The sequence below is a fragment of the Candida orthopsilosis genome (genome assembly GCF_000315875.1).
Source record: "Candida orthopsilosis Co 90-125, chromosome 5 draft sequence".
Classification (NCBI taxonomy): Eukaryota; Fungi; Ascomycota; class Pichiomycetes; order Serinales; family Debaryomycetaceae; genus Lodderomyces; species Lodderomyces orthopsilosis.
In genome coordinates, this window is record NC_018298.1 from 1,407,779 (window position 1) to 1,421,021 (window position 13,243).

Consider the following 13,243-nt stretch of genomic DNA (forward strand, 5'->3'; position numbering starts at 1 on the left):
ATATTGTACATTTAGTGATACTTCGTAGACTTTTATCGACACAGAAAAAATGAAATGGAATGCGATTTTTTGAAGAGCGCCTTAGATTAACCACAGACTGTCCCTGCAACCATGTCACAACTATTTGAATGGGCTTTTGGGAAAAAACTAACTCCGCAAGAACGACTTCGGAAGAATCAAAGGGCGTTGGAAAAGACCCAACGAGAACTTACACGAGAAGTAACTAAATTACAGCAACAAGAAAAGAAATTGATAAGTGATATCAAGAAATCGGCCAAACAGGGGCAAATATCCAGTGCTAAGATTCAAGCTAAAGATTTAATTAGAACAAAATCATACATAAACAAGTTTAATTCGATGAAGGCACAATTACAAGCGATTTCCTTACGAGTACAAAGTGTAAGGTCTAATCAACAAATGGCAATGTCGATGAGGGATGCGACTAGAGTCTTGTCAGGAATGAATAGATCAATGAATTTACCACAATTATCGAGAATAGCTCAGGAATTTGCTAAAGAGAATGATATGATGGATCAGAAGCAAGATTTTATGGATGATGCTATTGATGATGCAATGGCTATGGATGAAGATGAATTAGGAGAAGAAGAACAAATTGATGAAATATTGGGCAAAGTACTTGATGAAATTGGAGTTGATTTGAATTCGAATTTGAAAGATACTCCGACTGGAATCAATGCAGGTCAAGAAACAGTCGATAATGGCAGAATTGCTGAGAGTATTGGTGCTCATGGCGAAAGTGGTGGTGGTGGAGGCCAATCCAACACTGATGAAGATGACTTACAAGCAAGATTAGATAGTTTAAAGAAGTGAAATTAAACTATAAATAAATATAAATTTGTGTGTGATCTATGGGTCTATGTATATGGGGCAACTCTAATTGATGTATTTCTTTTCCAAAAGATAATCGATAATTTGTTCAGCAGCTTCCTCAATTGAAAGTCCTGAATGGTTCTTGATATGAACTTCTGGATTTTCTGGTGCTTCATAAGGTGCACTGATACCAGTAAATTCTTTAATAATACCTTCTCTTGCCTTTTTGTACAATCCTTTTGGATCTCTTTGTTCAGCAACCTCTATAGGCACATCAACATACACTTCAACAAATGGTAAATTGTCCTTGGCATGTAATTCCCTAGCTAAATTTCTATCAGCTTTATATGGACTTATGAATGAAGTTACTGTAACACAACATGAATCACTAAATAACTTGGCAACTTCACTAATTCTTCTAATATTTTCATTTCTATCTTGTTCACTGAAGCCTAAATCTTTGTTTAAACCAAATCTGACATTATCTCCATCTAACCTATATGAGTTCAACCCACGATTCAATATCGATTGTTCTAAAGCACAAGCAATAGTTGATTTCCCACTAGCGGATAATCCCGTTAACCAAACGGTTACACCTTGTTGTTTTCTTAATTCTGCGCGTTCTTGATGGGTTAAGTTTGGGTGCCAGGTGATGTTAGTTGCCATTGTTAAGGATGCGTAAGTGTTATAAAGTCAACAAGTATACGATAAGAATGAACTTGGATGTGAAAAATTTCATTGCAAAATTAAAGGCCCTTTGTTGAATGCAATAAAAAAAATTAAATTGTTGCAATTAATCATTGCACGTGACTTGTGGCACATTCTGTGGGGAGATTTGAAAACACCTTATATACGTGTTACACGGCTCTTTGAAACCGAGTACGTTTCGTGAGTGTTGCAGTGTAGAACTTATGAAAGGGTGTAATTTGATATGATTTGTTGTGTAGGTTGTGAAGTCTCAGCACTTAGCTGAAGTAAACAAAGTTGTGGATAGATACGAGAAAGAATGCACAAATGTGCAATACGTCTTCCAAGTGCTGCTTGAATAGTTAGAAAAAAAAAAAAGGTTAAAAGACGAAAGAAAGACGGATCGTGATTAGTTGGCATAAAGGATTGAAGGGACGACTTTGTGTTTACGAATCTTTTTGAGGTAAAGAATTTGTATTCACACATTTTATGAAGCTGTAAAAGTTTACGAATTACTTTATCTGTTTCTTGATAGCGTGACAGATGACATGCTGAGACTTCATATTCTATAGCTCTTCGCAAGAGCGACCTCTTTTTTAGATTGCAAAAGAAAAGCTCAATTTGGTAGCTCGTAATTTCCAAACCTTTGCAAATGAAAAATTTTCTGAACCTAGTTCACAGCTAAACGTCATTAACAAACAAACGAAACACCCCCAAGATGTACTACGAATTATTTGCTATTGCTCGTATTACAGACCCACTACATGTTACAAAAGAAGCTACTAAGATTGCTTCCACCGTTGGTAAATTGATATTAAACAATAGAGGTATTGTTAGAGATATAACGAGTCTTGGAGCCAAACCATTACCTAAAATCATATCAAAGGAACAAGAAAGACATTTCCAGGGATACCACTTTTTAATGGGGTTTGATTCATCGAGTAAAGTGCAAGCACAATTGTTGAGAACGTTGAGAAAAGATCCGAGAATATTACGTGCTAGTATAATCAAGCATGATTTGAGGAAGAATTTGAATCCGGGTACATCGATAGACCAAGCGTTGGGTGTTAATTAATAGTAAGGAAGATTGGTTTCAAAGAGGCAAGGTGGAGGAATCAAACGGGGTGGGGTGTATATGGAGGGGAGCATCATGTAAATAGGGTGTTATAAACGGTTCTAGCGCATGAACTAAGACAGTTTGTATTGTTTCAATGAAGTAACGATTATAGAAAGACGAAAGATTGGAAGCAGGATTTAAAGCGTAGGCACATTTGAAAATCATGATCTGACACGTTTGTAGGTCCTTGAAGCGTGGAGTATCTACGACATTGTGGGGCAACGCGTTTACTAATAGCCATTAGTATCATCCGTGATAAGACCGTTTGCTGAGATAACCCCCCTCGAAATTCGGTTATAATTTATACTTCAATCGGAAAGAATAAGTTGCTGTAGGTTGTAATGTACTGTGTGTATGTGTTAAATAGACGATCTATCAAATTTTGTGTTACAGTAAAGAAATCAACTGATTTAGGAAGAAATCAAAACAGACTTCATCAATACACAAAAATAAGTACATTAGTAGATTTCTAGACTAGACTCAATAAACAATGGAAGAGAGGCAGATGAAACATAGAAAGAAGATGCACATGGCCAATGAGGTTCAATTATGCAGCTCCTCGGGAAAAGAAAACAAAAACCATGTGTTTACTGCAAAAACAAACTAGACATGGATTAAAACCCACTGAATTCATGAACGCGCTACGATTTAAACTCCCCCGATTACTTGTAACATCATAGAATGGGGTTTTTGGAGTATATCTCTTGCTTGGATCAACATAATCGTCAATTGTAGACTGTTCAGTGGTTAGAATCCTCCAATTAATTACTTTGTAATCTCTCTATGTCTGTTGATGTACAAAATGTAAAATTCTTTTGTATTGTATTGTGTGGAAGTATAAACAAATTTTTTTCTAATTTAATATTGTCCTTCTTCTTCTTCTTCCTTTCAACATTACAATAAAAAAATAAAAAACACAAGCTCACCATATCTCCACTCAATTTTCGACTATTCTTGGAGAGTCTCTTTCTTTAAGACACTACCGATAGATTGATATATCACCAAGAGCTCAACTCATTCAACTTTTATCCATTCCTTTAATTCAATTCAACAAATAGCCGCTGAGTATCTAATTATTCGCCAAACAATCAACTGAGGATTTCTCATCACACTGTCCACCACCAATTCACTCAGCCGTTCATTCTTACCCCTATAATATGGATAATAGCAAAGATACAAAGGAAAATCATGACATAACAGTAATAATGCAGGACTCAGTTGACAAAAGTACTGCAACATCTTCACCCAAGAACATTCCTTTGTCAAATAATCAATCCGTATTAAATTCAATTGAGAAGCGTGGTAAAGGGCTGCCATTCAAATCTAGATTTGGTAGATCGCCTCATCGATTGCAACAATTACAGAAGGAAAATCATTCGGTTGACTCTTTGGAAATAAATACGGAAACCCTACAACAATCACAAACAAGTAGGGAAGAATATGATGAACTAGAGCGACGATTTGCTGACGCATTACTCAAATATGAACAGATTAAAGTTGATAATCAAAGATTGAGAGAGGAACTACAACTGAACCAAGATGAACTTGATTCGTTAAAGTCTCATTTACAATTAGTTGAGCAGAGTATTGCTGACATAGAATCAGAAAAACAAGGAATACAAGAGGCATCGATGAAGAACGAATCAATGTACAAGAAGGTAATAGAAGCATTGCAAAACAAGGTGGAAGACTTGAGTCTACAACTTTCAACAACGATTAGCCCCTCGGTTGCAGAACCTCGCGATCGCGACAATAATTTGGTACCCAAATATGAAAGGCTTTTACGTGACTATAAAGTTCTTCAACATCAATTTGAAGTCGAGAAAAGCTCAAAACTTGTTTTAATGGATCAGATTGAGTTTTTAGCACATAAAAATGAAGAGCTTGTCAATCAGTTGGAAAGTCCCATCACCGATGATTTGGAAAGTGAAGGTAAAGGCATTGATGAGTATATAAACCACGCAACGCATACCATGGAGGATGGGGATGGGGAACGTGGTGCAGAGGTCAGTGAAAAGTATCTTACTAATTTGAACTTGGAAGATCAATCGTTCCCTGGTGGAGAATTCTCATCAGACTCTATTAAGGTGACGTCGCATTTTCAGTTCCCACCTTCGCCCGACCCGCAGTCGAAAGAACAAAAGAGGCAATCATTACCAGCAAATTTGAAAACACAGTCAATCCCTGAATCAACCGAGTTTGTCTTATCACCGTTCAAATTAACACCGGGACCGTCATCCAATTTGGATGACAGGGATGGAGTATTTGATAATCGCGATAGCTCGATCGTGAAGCGCTACTCAACAACAAAACCAACACACACGAGGTACAATAGTCATGATATACTACCGATAAAAGTTGAATTTGAATCGGAATCGGAATCGGTGAGATTTGCGTCTATGCCTGAAAAGGTACACAGGCAGGATCTGGGATTTGATGTGATTGAGGAGTCGTTTGATGAAGATTACGCTAGACTCAATCATAGAGATGGAACTTTTTTCGCACTTAATGGTATGGATTCAGAAGATACCGGCTTTGATTCAAGTAAGCGATTGTCGTACGATGAGTTTGACCTGTCGTCAAAACGTTCTAGTTATCTCAATGCCGATAACAAAACTCGACAAGAGATTACAAAGCTCAAATTTGAACTTCAGTCATTGAAACTACATAATGAAAAGCTATTATCATATATTGGATTTGAGTTGCAGAAACAGAAGAAGAATATCAAGAAGTTGGCCAAAAAACAGTCAGCTAATTCTATGAGAGCATTAAACAAACAAATGGAGTACTCGGATGCAAAGCTTATCGAAGAGTCCAAGAATATGCTAATCAATAAAAAGAGGGTCTTGAGGTCGGTGTCGATAAATGCCGTGTTTAATAAAAATGAAAATTTTGCCACCAATCCAGTTGGAATTAGTTCTATTGGTGCAACCAATGGTGGATTCAACACGGCTCCAGAACAGTATGCATACGATAATGAATCCAACGAAGAACAATCCCTGGAATCCAATTTTGTTAATGATAAAATTGTGAAAAAGTTTGCTTCACAAATCTTTCGCCCCAACAATTTATACTCTGTAAGTGAAGATGAGGCAGATTCTGATTTCGAAAACGATACTTGGGAACTAGTTGCTGAAAATGAGGATGAAAATAATCATGAATATTATGCCACGTCATCTTCTTCTTCAGAAGAAGAATTGAATATGCTTCATAAAATAAGGTCATATGTAATGGGAACGCCAAAGGATACCAAATCCAAGTCGAAAAAGAAACGAAAGGATGACTTGGTGGATGATAATTTGAAATTCAAGTTTTTAACCATTGCCTTGGGTATTGCCATAATAGGTTTAAAACTAACGCCTAAATCGCAACAAATGGCAATAGGACAGTAGAAATAGATGGATATTTAGTTAATATGTACTGTATTGATCAATAGTGTATAACTCCAATTTATTCATTGATAAGGTTTTAGCAAAGTCGAATCTCCATGGCAATGTCTTACACCGGACTACACTTGAAAAATACACAAAGTGTGAAACGCTAATGCTCCCTCAAGATCTATCTCGTATGTCTGACTCGGGCAAATTAGAACCGCCTCATTCTAAAACACTATAATCGTGCCTTTTTGATTTGATAGAAAATCTAGACCATTTTGTGCAAGAAAAGATCACCCCACTTTTTTTTTTTTGTCAGTTATATTGTCTTATAACAATCATTAAGCATTTCAGGGATCTCTTCGTTAGAAAGTGTATTGTCCATACTGTTATGTCGATTGCTCGTATACAGCTGTATTCTACGATTACTTGTGTAGGTATATGATCTCCCCTCTCCAACTCTTCTCTTCATCGTCACCCGAAACCGAACTACGTTTTGTTTTTGCAACTTTAAAAAATTTTATGTTCTTTTTCCTAGTGCAACACATTTCTTTTGCTGTACGCACTCAAGGTTAAAATGCATTGCCATGTCAGATTCCATGACATGATTTTGTTAAACGAGGTTACGATACATCAAATAATACCTAAAGATAAGAAATATATATAAAACAATTATCTTTTCCTAATCCCTTTCCTCCCACGAATAGAGTATTTTGCTTGTCTATTTTCGAGAGTCCGACATTACGACGCTGGTGATAGGCTGAATCTTTCTTCGCACACACAACTCCATAGTCGGAACTCATTTTTTGCATTTAAAGTAATTCACACAAAAGCGGCCCCGCTCATATATAAACAAATACAGACCCCATGGCACTACGGAATTATCTTTATGCAAAGCATGATCCCAATCTTGAAATAAGTACCAGGATTAACAAAGCATCAGCACCTGGGCAAACAACTACAAACCACATGCCATCATCATCTACTACTGCTCCAGCTAGACATACAATTCCAAGAAACGCTCAACACCATCATGCTCAAGAACATGCATTTCTTTCTCAACAAGTGAATAAAGTGGCTCGAGACTTGAATGATTTCAGCCTAGATGGAAAGAATTGCACTAAACTGTGTGAATCATGCAAATGTGAAAAGGAAGGTAAAGGAGGCAACAGTTTGGATGAAACGGTAAGCCGTCACGGTAATGTCCAACCAAGTTTAAGAGTGGAAGTGGCTGATAATGAGATTGATTTCACTAATGCTATATGATTTTCCTTTCTATGGTTGCTGACGAGCCGCTGGGTGGCCGTCACTTGAATGAATTTACAGGGATTGGGATATTTTATTTGGGGTGGATGATATGACCTTTATTCAATGGGAGAATACGGTTTCAATGTGTAAAATTTACATCTAATATAAATGAGCTCTACTCTCGGTCGAATTGTTTTGATTTATCGTGTCAATTCTGTATCTGGTTTCTGTTTTTTCTTAATTGCTAGTTCGTGAAAGAACGCCAGTTTAAGGTTCTGGAACACTTTGGATGTCTCAGGATATTGCTTAGCATTTACTCGAAAGAAGTTATCGGCCGTGGTGAAAATGAATCTTTCCACCTCAACCTGATTATCCGTATGACCATTGTCCATTGCCAGTTTCTCAACTTGGGAGTCCTTTCGTTGCATTGCTCCCACTTGTTCCAGTATTGAGGTGGTCTCAATTGGGTTCGTTGGCGTGGTAGTGGTTCGAAAATTAGCGACTGCACAAGCCGCAGGAACTGTAGAAATTTTATCCTTGCTTGATTGTGCAAGATTAGTATCATACTGTCGCTGTTGAATTGGCTGGGTTTCTGGTGCCGATGTCAATACGTATTGTTTGTTCAAACGTTGAATCGCTTCGGCGTCGCTATCTTGAACATTATGCTGCTCCATTGGAGGATTACTTAATGGATGTTTCAAAAATAGTCGACGTATATTGTCATGAAGGGGGAGGTTGGACAACGGAGGGATCAGAGTCACTTTTGCTTGATCAACCAATGAATATTGCCGTAGTTGTGTGTCTTCTGGGGCCCCATGTGATGCCATAGTAATTGATTCGCTGCTATCTGTTTTCTCTAGGAGATATTCGATGGAGGTTGACGTCTCTTGTATCTCGCTAACAAATGGCAGTCGTGAAGACACTCTTTCTGATGGTTTTAGTGTCAGAACTTTGTCCCGCACGGACTGAGCCGGCAAAATAGCACCCGTTTTAACATCATGTGTTCCATTACTCGTATCTGAATCAGCACTCAGTTCAAATACTGACTCCATATTAACATCATCACTTTTATTTCTCTTTTCAAACTGCCGTATAAGTGAGCCCTTGTGACATGAGGGGCTTCTTCTTAATCCGTGTCTCTTCTTAAATTGATTCAACCAACCATGGCTAAAGCTAATCAATCGTTTGGGATCGTCGACCCCGTACTGGTGTGCATATACAGACCAATGTTCTCGCAATATTGGTTCAGAAATTGGTTCGTTCTTGTCCAATCTTGCTTGAACCAATGCATCCATGGCTTTATTTATCCTTTCATATTTAAACTTCACTTTCCTTCGACTGTTTTTGGACAATTTGAACTCTTCTCGAGCAAAACTTCGGCGTAGATCCTCCTCTCGTTTGAGCCATTCGCTTAATGATGATTTCGATATTGACAATTCGTTTCTGAACTTGTTGACTGTCTTTAGTTGTGAGCTCCCCGAGGAGTGGAAATAATCTAACACTTGTATTTTCTGGGCGAGTGTTGCTCGCTCTTGTCGTGAAGTCATCTTCAATGACGTGATATACAGACGAAGTTGGGTATCGGTTTCTTATCGCAGGAAAAAAAGAAAACAAAATAAGAGAGAGACGTACAAAAGTTCAGTCACGGAGCTATTAAACTTTTCTAGCTTAATAATATATACGCATCGACTATATAGTCAAATACCCAATAGTTCATCTAATGAGATCCAGCACCTTTGCTGACTCTTTCCAAGACTGATTCGTAAGCAACTTCTGAAAAATCAGTGCCTTGAACATCAGCAGCAACACCATTCAATGCTCTTCTCAAAGAATCCTTTGAAGAAGCGTAAACCATCTTAGATCTGACAGGAGCAGTATCTGGTGACCAAGTGAAAAACACAATTTTGGATCTTTTACCTTCGCCTCCACCAATTTCATACTCAAAATCATAGACGGCATATTTACATTCATTTTCTGGCAATTTCTCCAAAAAGGCATCATAATCTGAATCGGTGGAAGTTTCGTCAACAACGATTTCAGTCTTAGCATCGTTTAATGTGTAAATGACAAACTTGTACTTTTTACCCAACTTCAAATCGTTGAAGGCGGTCAATGATTCGTCGGCAACTTGAACTCTAGAGACTTGTTAGTACGCGGTTCAAAAAGGAACTCAAGTGTATCGGTACATACCCTGATCTAGACTAATTGAAACGTTAGTAATTAATTGTCGAGATTACCACAAAGAACTGTCAAATTTATGCCGAGCCTAGCCTTCAAGCGAGCACAGATTCGCCAATTGAAATGCAAGATGCCAAACATACCATATTTGATAATATATTTGTTGTTTGTTTTATGTATTTATAATATAGGTTGAAGATACAATTGATGAATTACTGTGTCAAAGAAATTTTTTAGAATCGAAAGTTTCGACCAAAGGCGAACAAATGTGATTGTTGTTGTGGTTTTTTTTTTGCTTTGTTGTATTTATCGGTGAGAATTACACTACCTTTCATTTGGTAGCATTTGGCGTCCTCTCCTTTATTATCAAGCATGTAATTCAAATTTGTTAAGAATAGTTATAGAAAGACTTGGAATGGTTCGGAGGGCAAAATTCTCTGGAAATTTTGCTTGCAATGAACTTTTTTTTGGGTTTTGAGAAGGTCATCACGAGCATATTCTTTGATAGGATTTTTAATTTTAAATTGTTGCAAAAATATTGAAATAATTCTATAAACTTCAAAAAAGATTTCATCTTGCAAATGAGCTCTATCTGGGACCTGATATGATAAGGATCTTCTTTAGATGTCATAAATGCCCTACCTGATCTACTGAACAATGATAGACAGCTTTTAACTCAAATATGCATCGCTCACGGGAACGAAATATTTCAATTTTTGTTTCACGGAAGAACTAGTGCCAAGTAATTATCACCAGAGACTATTTAAAGCGTGACTTGGACCTTTCGATATCCGTTTGTGTCCCAAAGAGAAACAAAAGTTATTTTCAAGACTGTCGAGTTGTGGAGCATATTCCTGACTGAGAATCAAGGTTTGAGTAATCTCAGCAGACTCTGTAATACAGAACTGTAAACCTAGACTGAATTTACCCAATACATAGAACCGTTACACACATTTCTGAAGCATTCATAAATAACAAACCAAACAAAGGCGCATCATCCTAATACCAATTATTTGCGGTTTATATCAATTTGGCGCAGTTGTCAAACGTGTTTGTGACCACTTGATGCGATGACCGAGTGGTTAAGGTGAAGGATGCAGGTTCCTTTGGGCATTGCCCGCGCAGGTTCGAACCCTGCTCGCGTCGTTATATATATTTTTTTTTATTTTTTCTTTATTGAATTCCCCGGTGAAGATGTTCTTACGGGGAAGTATTGACCTAGCAGGTGTTGAGAAATATGAAAAAGCTGGACTGTTTGATATCAGTTGTCGATTTTCTCTTTATACCATCTCTTCACTCTCATGATTTTGCCTCTGTGTAATGTTTGTGACATTTTATTTTGCATTTGTTTGAAAAAAATAAAATTTACAATTGTATGATCTTACAACGGGTTTACAACAATGGAAGACTTGTATGAGATCTTAGAGGTAAGCTCAAACGCTACAGATGTTGAGATCAAGAAAGCATATAGGAAGCTTGCTTTGAAGTATCATCCTGATAAAGCATCCGAAGAAGATCGAGAAGAGTCTGAGGTTCATTTCAAAAAAATTTCATTTGCATATGAAGTCTTGATTGATGAAGAGAAACGTCAAAACTATGATCTTTATGGCACCACTGATAGTAATGGAGGCCCAGGTCATTATGACTTTACAGGGAATCCTTTTGAACAGTTCTATGGAGGAGGTGGAGATTACAATGGCCACGGAGGCAACGATTTTTATGATTTCTTCAATGGAATGAATGGAGACCAATCTAACCATCACAATAGCAGGCGAACAGACGACGCTATTCTTAATGTGGAAGTAACGTTGGAGGAACTTTATATTGGAAAAGTAATACGATCAACATCGACAAGAAATATTATATGTACACAATGTAAAGGGAAGGGGGTTAAGTCAGCCAATGCTGTGAGTAAGACGTGTGGAATTTGTCATGGAGAAGGATACACTAGAAAAATTAAAAGAGTTGCTCCTGGATTTGTGGCACAGGAGTACGTTGATTGTACGACATGTAATGCAACTGGAAAAATATATCGTACAAAGGATAGATGCAAATTGTGCAAAGGAACTAGAGTTTGTGAGGAGACAAAAATATTGGAGTTTGAGATACCAAAAGGCTCTCCAGGTGAAGGAAAGGTTGTCAAGAAAGGTGAGAGTGATGAGTATCCCGGTAAAATTGCGGGAGATATTATTCTAAAGTACACTTGTAAAAAGCATGAAGTTTTTGAGAGAAAGGGGGATGACCTCTACATGGAGCTAAAGATTCCATTGGCTGATGCATTAACTGGGTTCTCTAAGCTAGTGACGCCTCATTTGGATGGACGTGGAGTCAAAGTAGTTACACCAAGAGGGAAAGTAATTAGACCTGGTGATTATATCAAAATTACAGGGGAAGGAATGCCTAAATATGCTGAAAAAAAGTCATGGTTTTCCAGAAGCGAAGGTAAGGGTGATTTGTACATAAAAGTGAATATTGAATTTCCAAGTGATAACTGGTATCTTGAAAAGAATGATTTATTGACGATAAAGAATATATTACCAACTAATCTTAAGGAGAGAGCACCAGAGATATCAGTACCAGAGACAAATGTTGAGTTTTTTACTGATTTTTCAATTGTACAGTCATCAGATTTACCAGAGTATCACAATGCCAGGCGGTCAAACGACGAAGGAAATGGAACATACGAGCAAGGACCACAATGCACTCAACAGTAGTAACATGTGATTATTATGGCTGCCCCTATATAAGGTAGGCTTCTAAATTGAACTTTTCATATTCATAACAATTTATTAGATATTTACACAGCATTCTATTCTGTATATAGCTTTTAATCTAATAGGTTTCTTAAATCCTCGTCATTTAATCCAAACCCCTCCTTCTCATTTCCGTCGACAGTCATGTTAGCGTCAAGCTCCTCGTCTCCTGTGCCGTCTTCAAAATCCAATTCTAAATCTAAATCTTCATTAGGTGGGGTCAGTTTAAACTCATGGCTGACATTTGGTGTTGAGAAATACTGTAACTCATCATCATTGAATGAAATAAGCAACTCACTATCCTTTTTGGTGTAATCTTGTGGTATAAATTCTATTTCATCTTGCCAGTGTTGTGAAACCATCGCATCTATCGAATGGCGCCTGTTTGTTGGCTTAATTGGATCCACATTGTTTCTCGTTATATCGTTATTCACTATGTGTCTCGCATTCATAGCTTCAGTTCTTTCTGAAAGCGTAGTTTCAAAATTACTTATTGGTTGACGTTTTGTTCCATCAGATTTGACCAAGGAGTCGGTTTGAAAAAGTTTGGGTTTTTTAGGCGATAGCAATGCTGGGTGAGATTGTTCATCCAAACTAACTCTTTTCTTGATATTGCGATTAGATCTTGGTAAACTCATTGAATTTCTACTACTCTCCCCCACTTGCTTGGTGCCAATTTCAGCAGTCCACGGTTCAGCATTTTGAAATTGACCAGCCTGCTTATTAGTGTTCTCTTGGTACACAGGTACGGATTGAAATCCCAAACTCGAATTCGACTTTACTAAACTTGGAGGCTTGTTGTTGGGTTTGAGCGAGGATAAATTGGAATTTATAGTTGATTTTGACCTGTTCAATTCAAACGTGTTGGTATTCTGATTTTTGCCACCCAATGGTACTCTCTTAAACCTCAGTGTTGGCCTAAAGTTTGATACTTTGCTTGATATGAGAGCGTTTTCATTCTGTGAGTCCTTGTTGAATGGTTTGATGGAGTTCTTATTCTCAGAGTTATCAAACACGCGATTTGACATTGTTGTGAGTTGTAGTTGAAGTAGTGA

At 37.5% G+C, this 13,243-nt stretch overlaps 9 protein-coding genes and 1 non-coding gene across 10 annotated transcripts; 6 read left to right on the forward strand and 4 right to left on the reverse strand. All coding sequences in view use genetic code 12, as the record gives it.

The window, feature by feature from the left end:
• Positions 1-111: 111 nt before the first annotated feature.
• Positions 112-831, forward strand: CORT_0E06260 (Vps2 protein; the record flags this gene model as incomplete). Its single annotated transcript, XM_003870289.1, has 1 exon — positions 112-831. The coding sequence occupies one exon, from the start codon at positions 112-114 to the stop codon at positions 829-831; it is 720 nt and encodes a 239-aa protein (XP_003870338.1).
• A 63-nt stretch (positions 832-894) lies between these two features.
• Positions 895-1,497, reverse strand: CORT_0E06270 (Met14 adenylylsulfate kinase; the record flags this gene model as incomplete). Its single annotated transcript, XM_003870290.1, has 1 exon — positions 895-1,497. The coding sequence occupies one exon, from the start codon at positions 1,495-1,497 to the stop codon at positions 895-897; it is 603 nt and encodes a 200-aa protein (XP_003870339.1).
• Positions 1,498-2,236: 739 nt separating this feature from the next.
• On the forward strand, positions 2,237-2,593 carry CORT_0E06280 (Mrp17 protein; the record flags this gene model as incomplete). Its single annotated transcript, XM_003870291.1, has 1 exon — positions 2,237-2,593. One exon carries the CDS (start codon positions 2,237-2,239, stop codon positions 2,591-2,593), a length of 357 nt encoding a protein of 118 aa, XP_003870340.1.
• A 1,199-nt stretch (positions 2,594-3,792) lies between these two features.
• CORT_0E06290 (hypothetical protein) lies at positions 3,793-6,027 on the forward strand (the record flags this gene model as incomplete). Its single annotated transcript, XM_003870292.1, has 1 exon — positions 3,793-6,027. The coding sequence occupies one exon, from the start codon at positions 3,793-3,795 to the stop codon at positions 6,025-6,027; it is 2,235 nt and encodes a 744-aa protein (XP_003870341.1).
• An 849-nt stretch (positions 6,028-6,876) lies between these two features.
• CORT_0E06300 (hypothetical protein) lies at positions 6,877-7,275 on the forward strand (the record flags this gene model as incomplete). Its single annotated transcript, XM_003870293.1, has 1 exon — positions 6,877-7,275. The coding sequence occupies one exon, from the start codon at positions 6,877-6,879 to the stop codon at positions 7,273-7,275; it is 399 nt and encodes a 132-aa protein (XP_003870342.1).
• Positions 7,276-7,457: 182 nt separating this feature from the next.
• On the reverse strand, positions 7,458-8,804 carry CORT_0E06310 (hypothetical protein; the record flags this gene model as incomplete). The annotated part of the gene is made up of 1 exon (XM_003870294.1): positions 7,458-8,804. One exon carries the CDS (start codon positions 8,802-8,804, stop codon positions 7,458-7,460), a length of 1,347 nt encoding a protein of 448 aa, XP_003870343.1.
• Positions 8,805-8,974: 170 nt separating this feature from the next.
• CORT_0E06320 (Cof1 cofilin) lies at positions 8,975-9,581 on the reverse strand (the record flags this gene model as incomplete). The annotated part of the gene is made up of 3 exons (XM_003870295.1): positions 8,975-9,392; positions 9,448-9,458; positions 9,579-9,581. 3 exons carry the CDS (start codon positions 9,579-9,581, stop codon positions 8,975-8,977), a joined length of 432 nt encoding a protein of 143 aa, XP_003870344.1.
• Positions 9,582-10,499: 918 nt separating this feature from the next.
• On the forward strand, positions 10,500-10,581 carry CORT_0_Ser(CAG)_76. The gene has a single exon. It is a non-coding gene (tRNA).
• A 254-nt stretch (positions 10,582-10,835) lies between these two features.
• CORT_0E06330 (hypothetical protein) lies at positions 10,836-12,149 on the forward strand (the record flags this gene model as incomplete). Its single annotated transcript, XM_003870296.1, has 1 exon — positions 10,836-12,149. One exon carries the CDS (start codon positions 10,836-10,838, stop codon positions 12,147-12,149), a length of 1,314 nt encoding a protein of 437 aa, XP_003870345.1.
• A 113-nt stretch (positions 12,150-12,262) lies between these two features.
• CORT_0E06340 (hypothetical protein) lies at positions 12,263-13,216 on the reverse strand (the record flags this gene model as incomplete). The annotated part of the gene is made up of 1 exon (XM_003870297.1): positions 12,263-13,216. One exon carries the CDS (start codon positions 13,214-13,216, stop codon positions 12,263-12,265), a length of 954 nt encoding a protein of 317 aa, XP_003870346.1.
• Between the last annotated feature and the right edge of the window lie 27 nt (positions 13,217-13,243).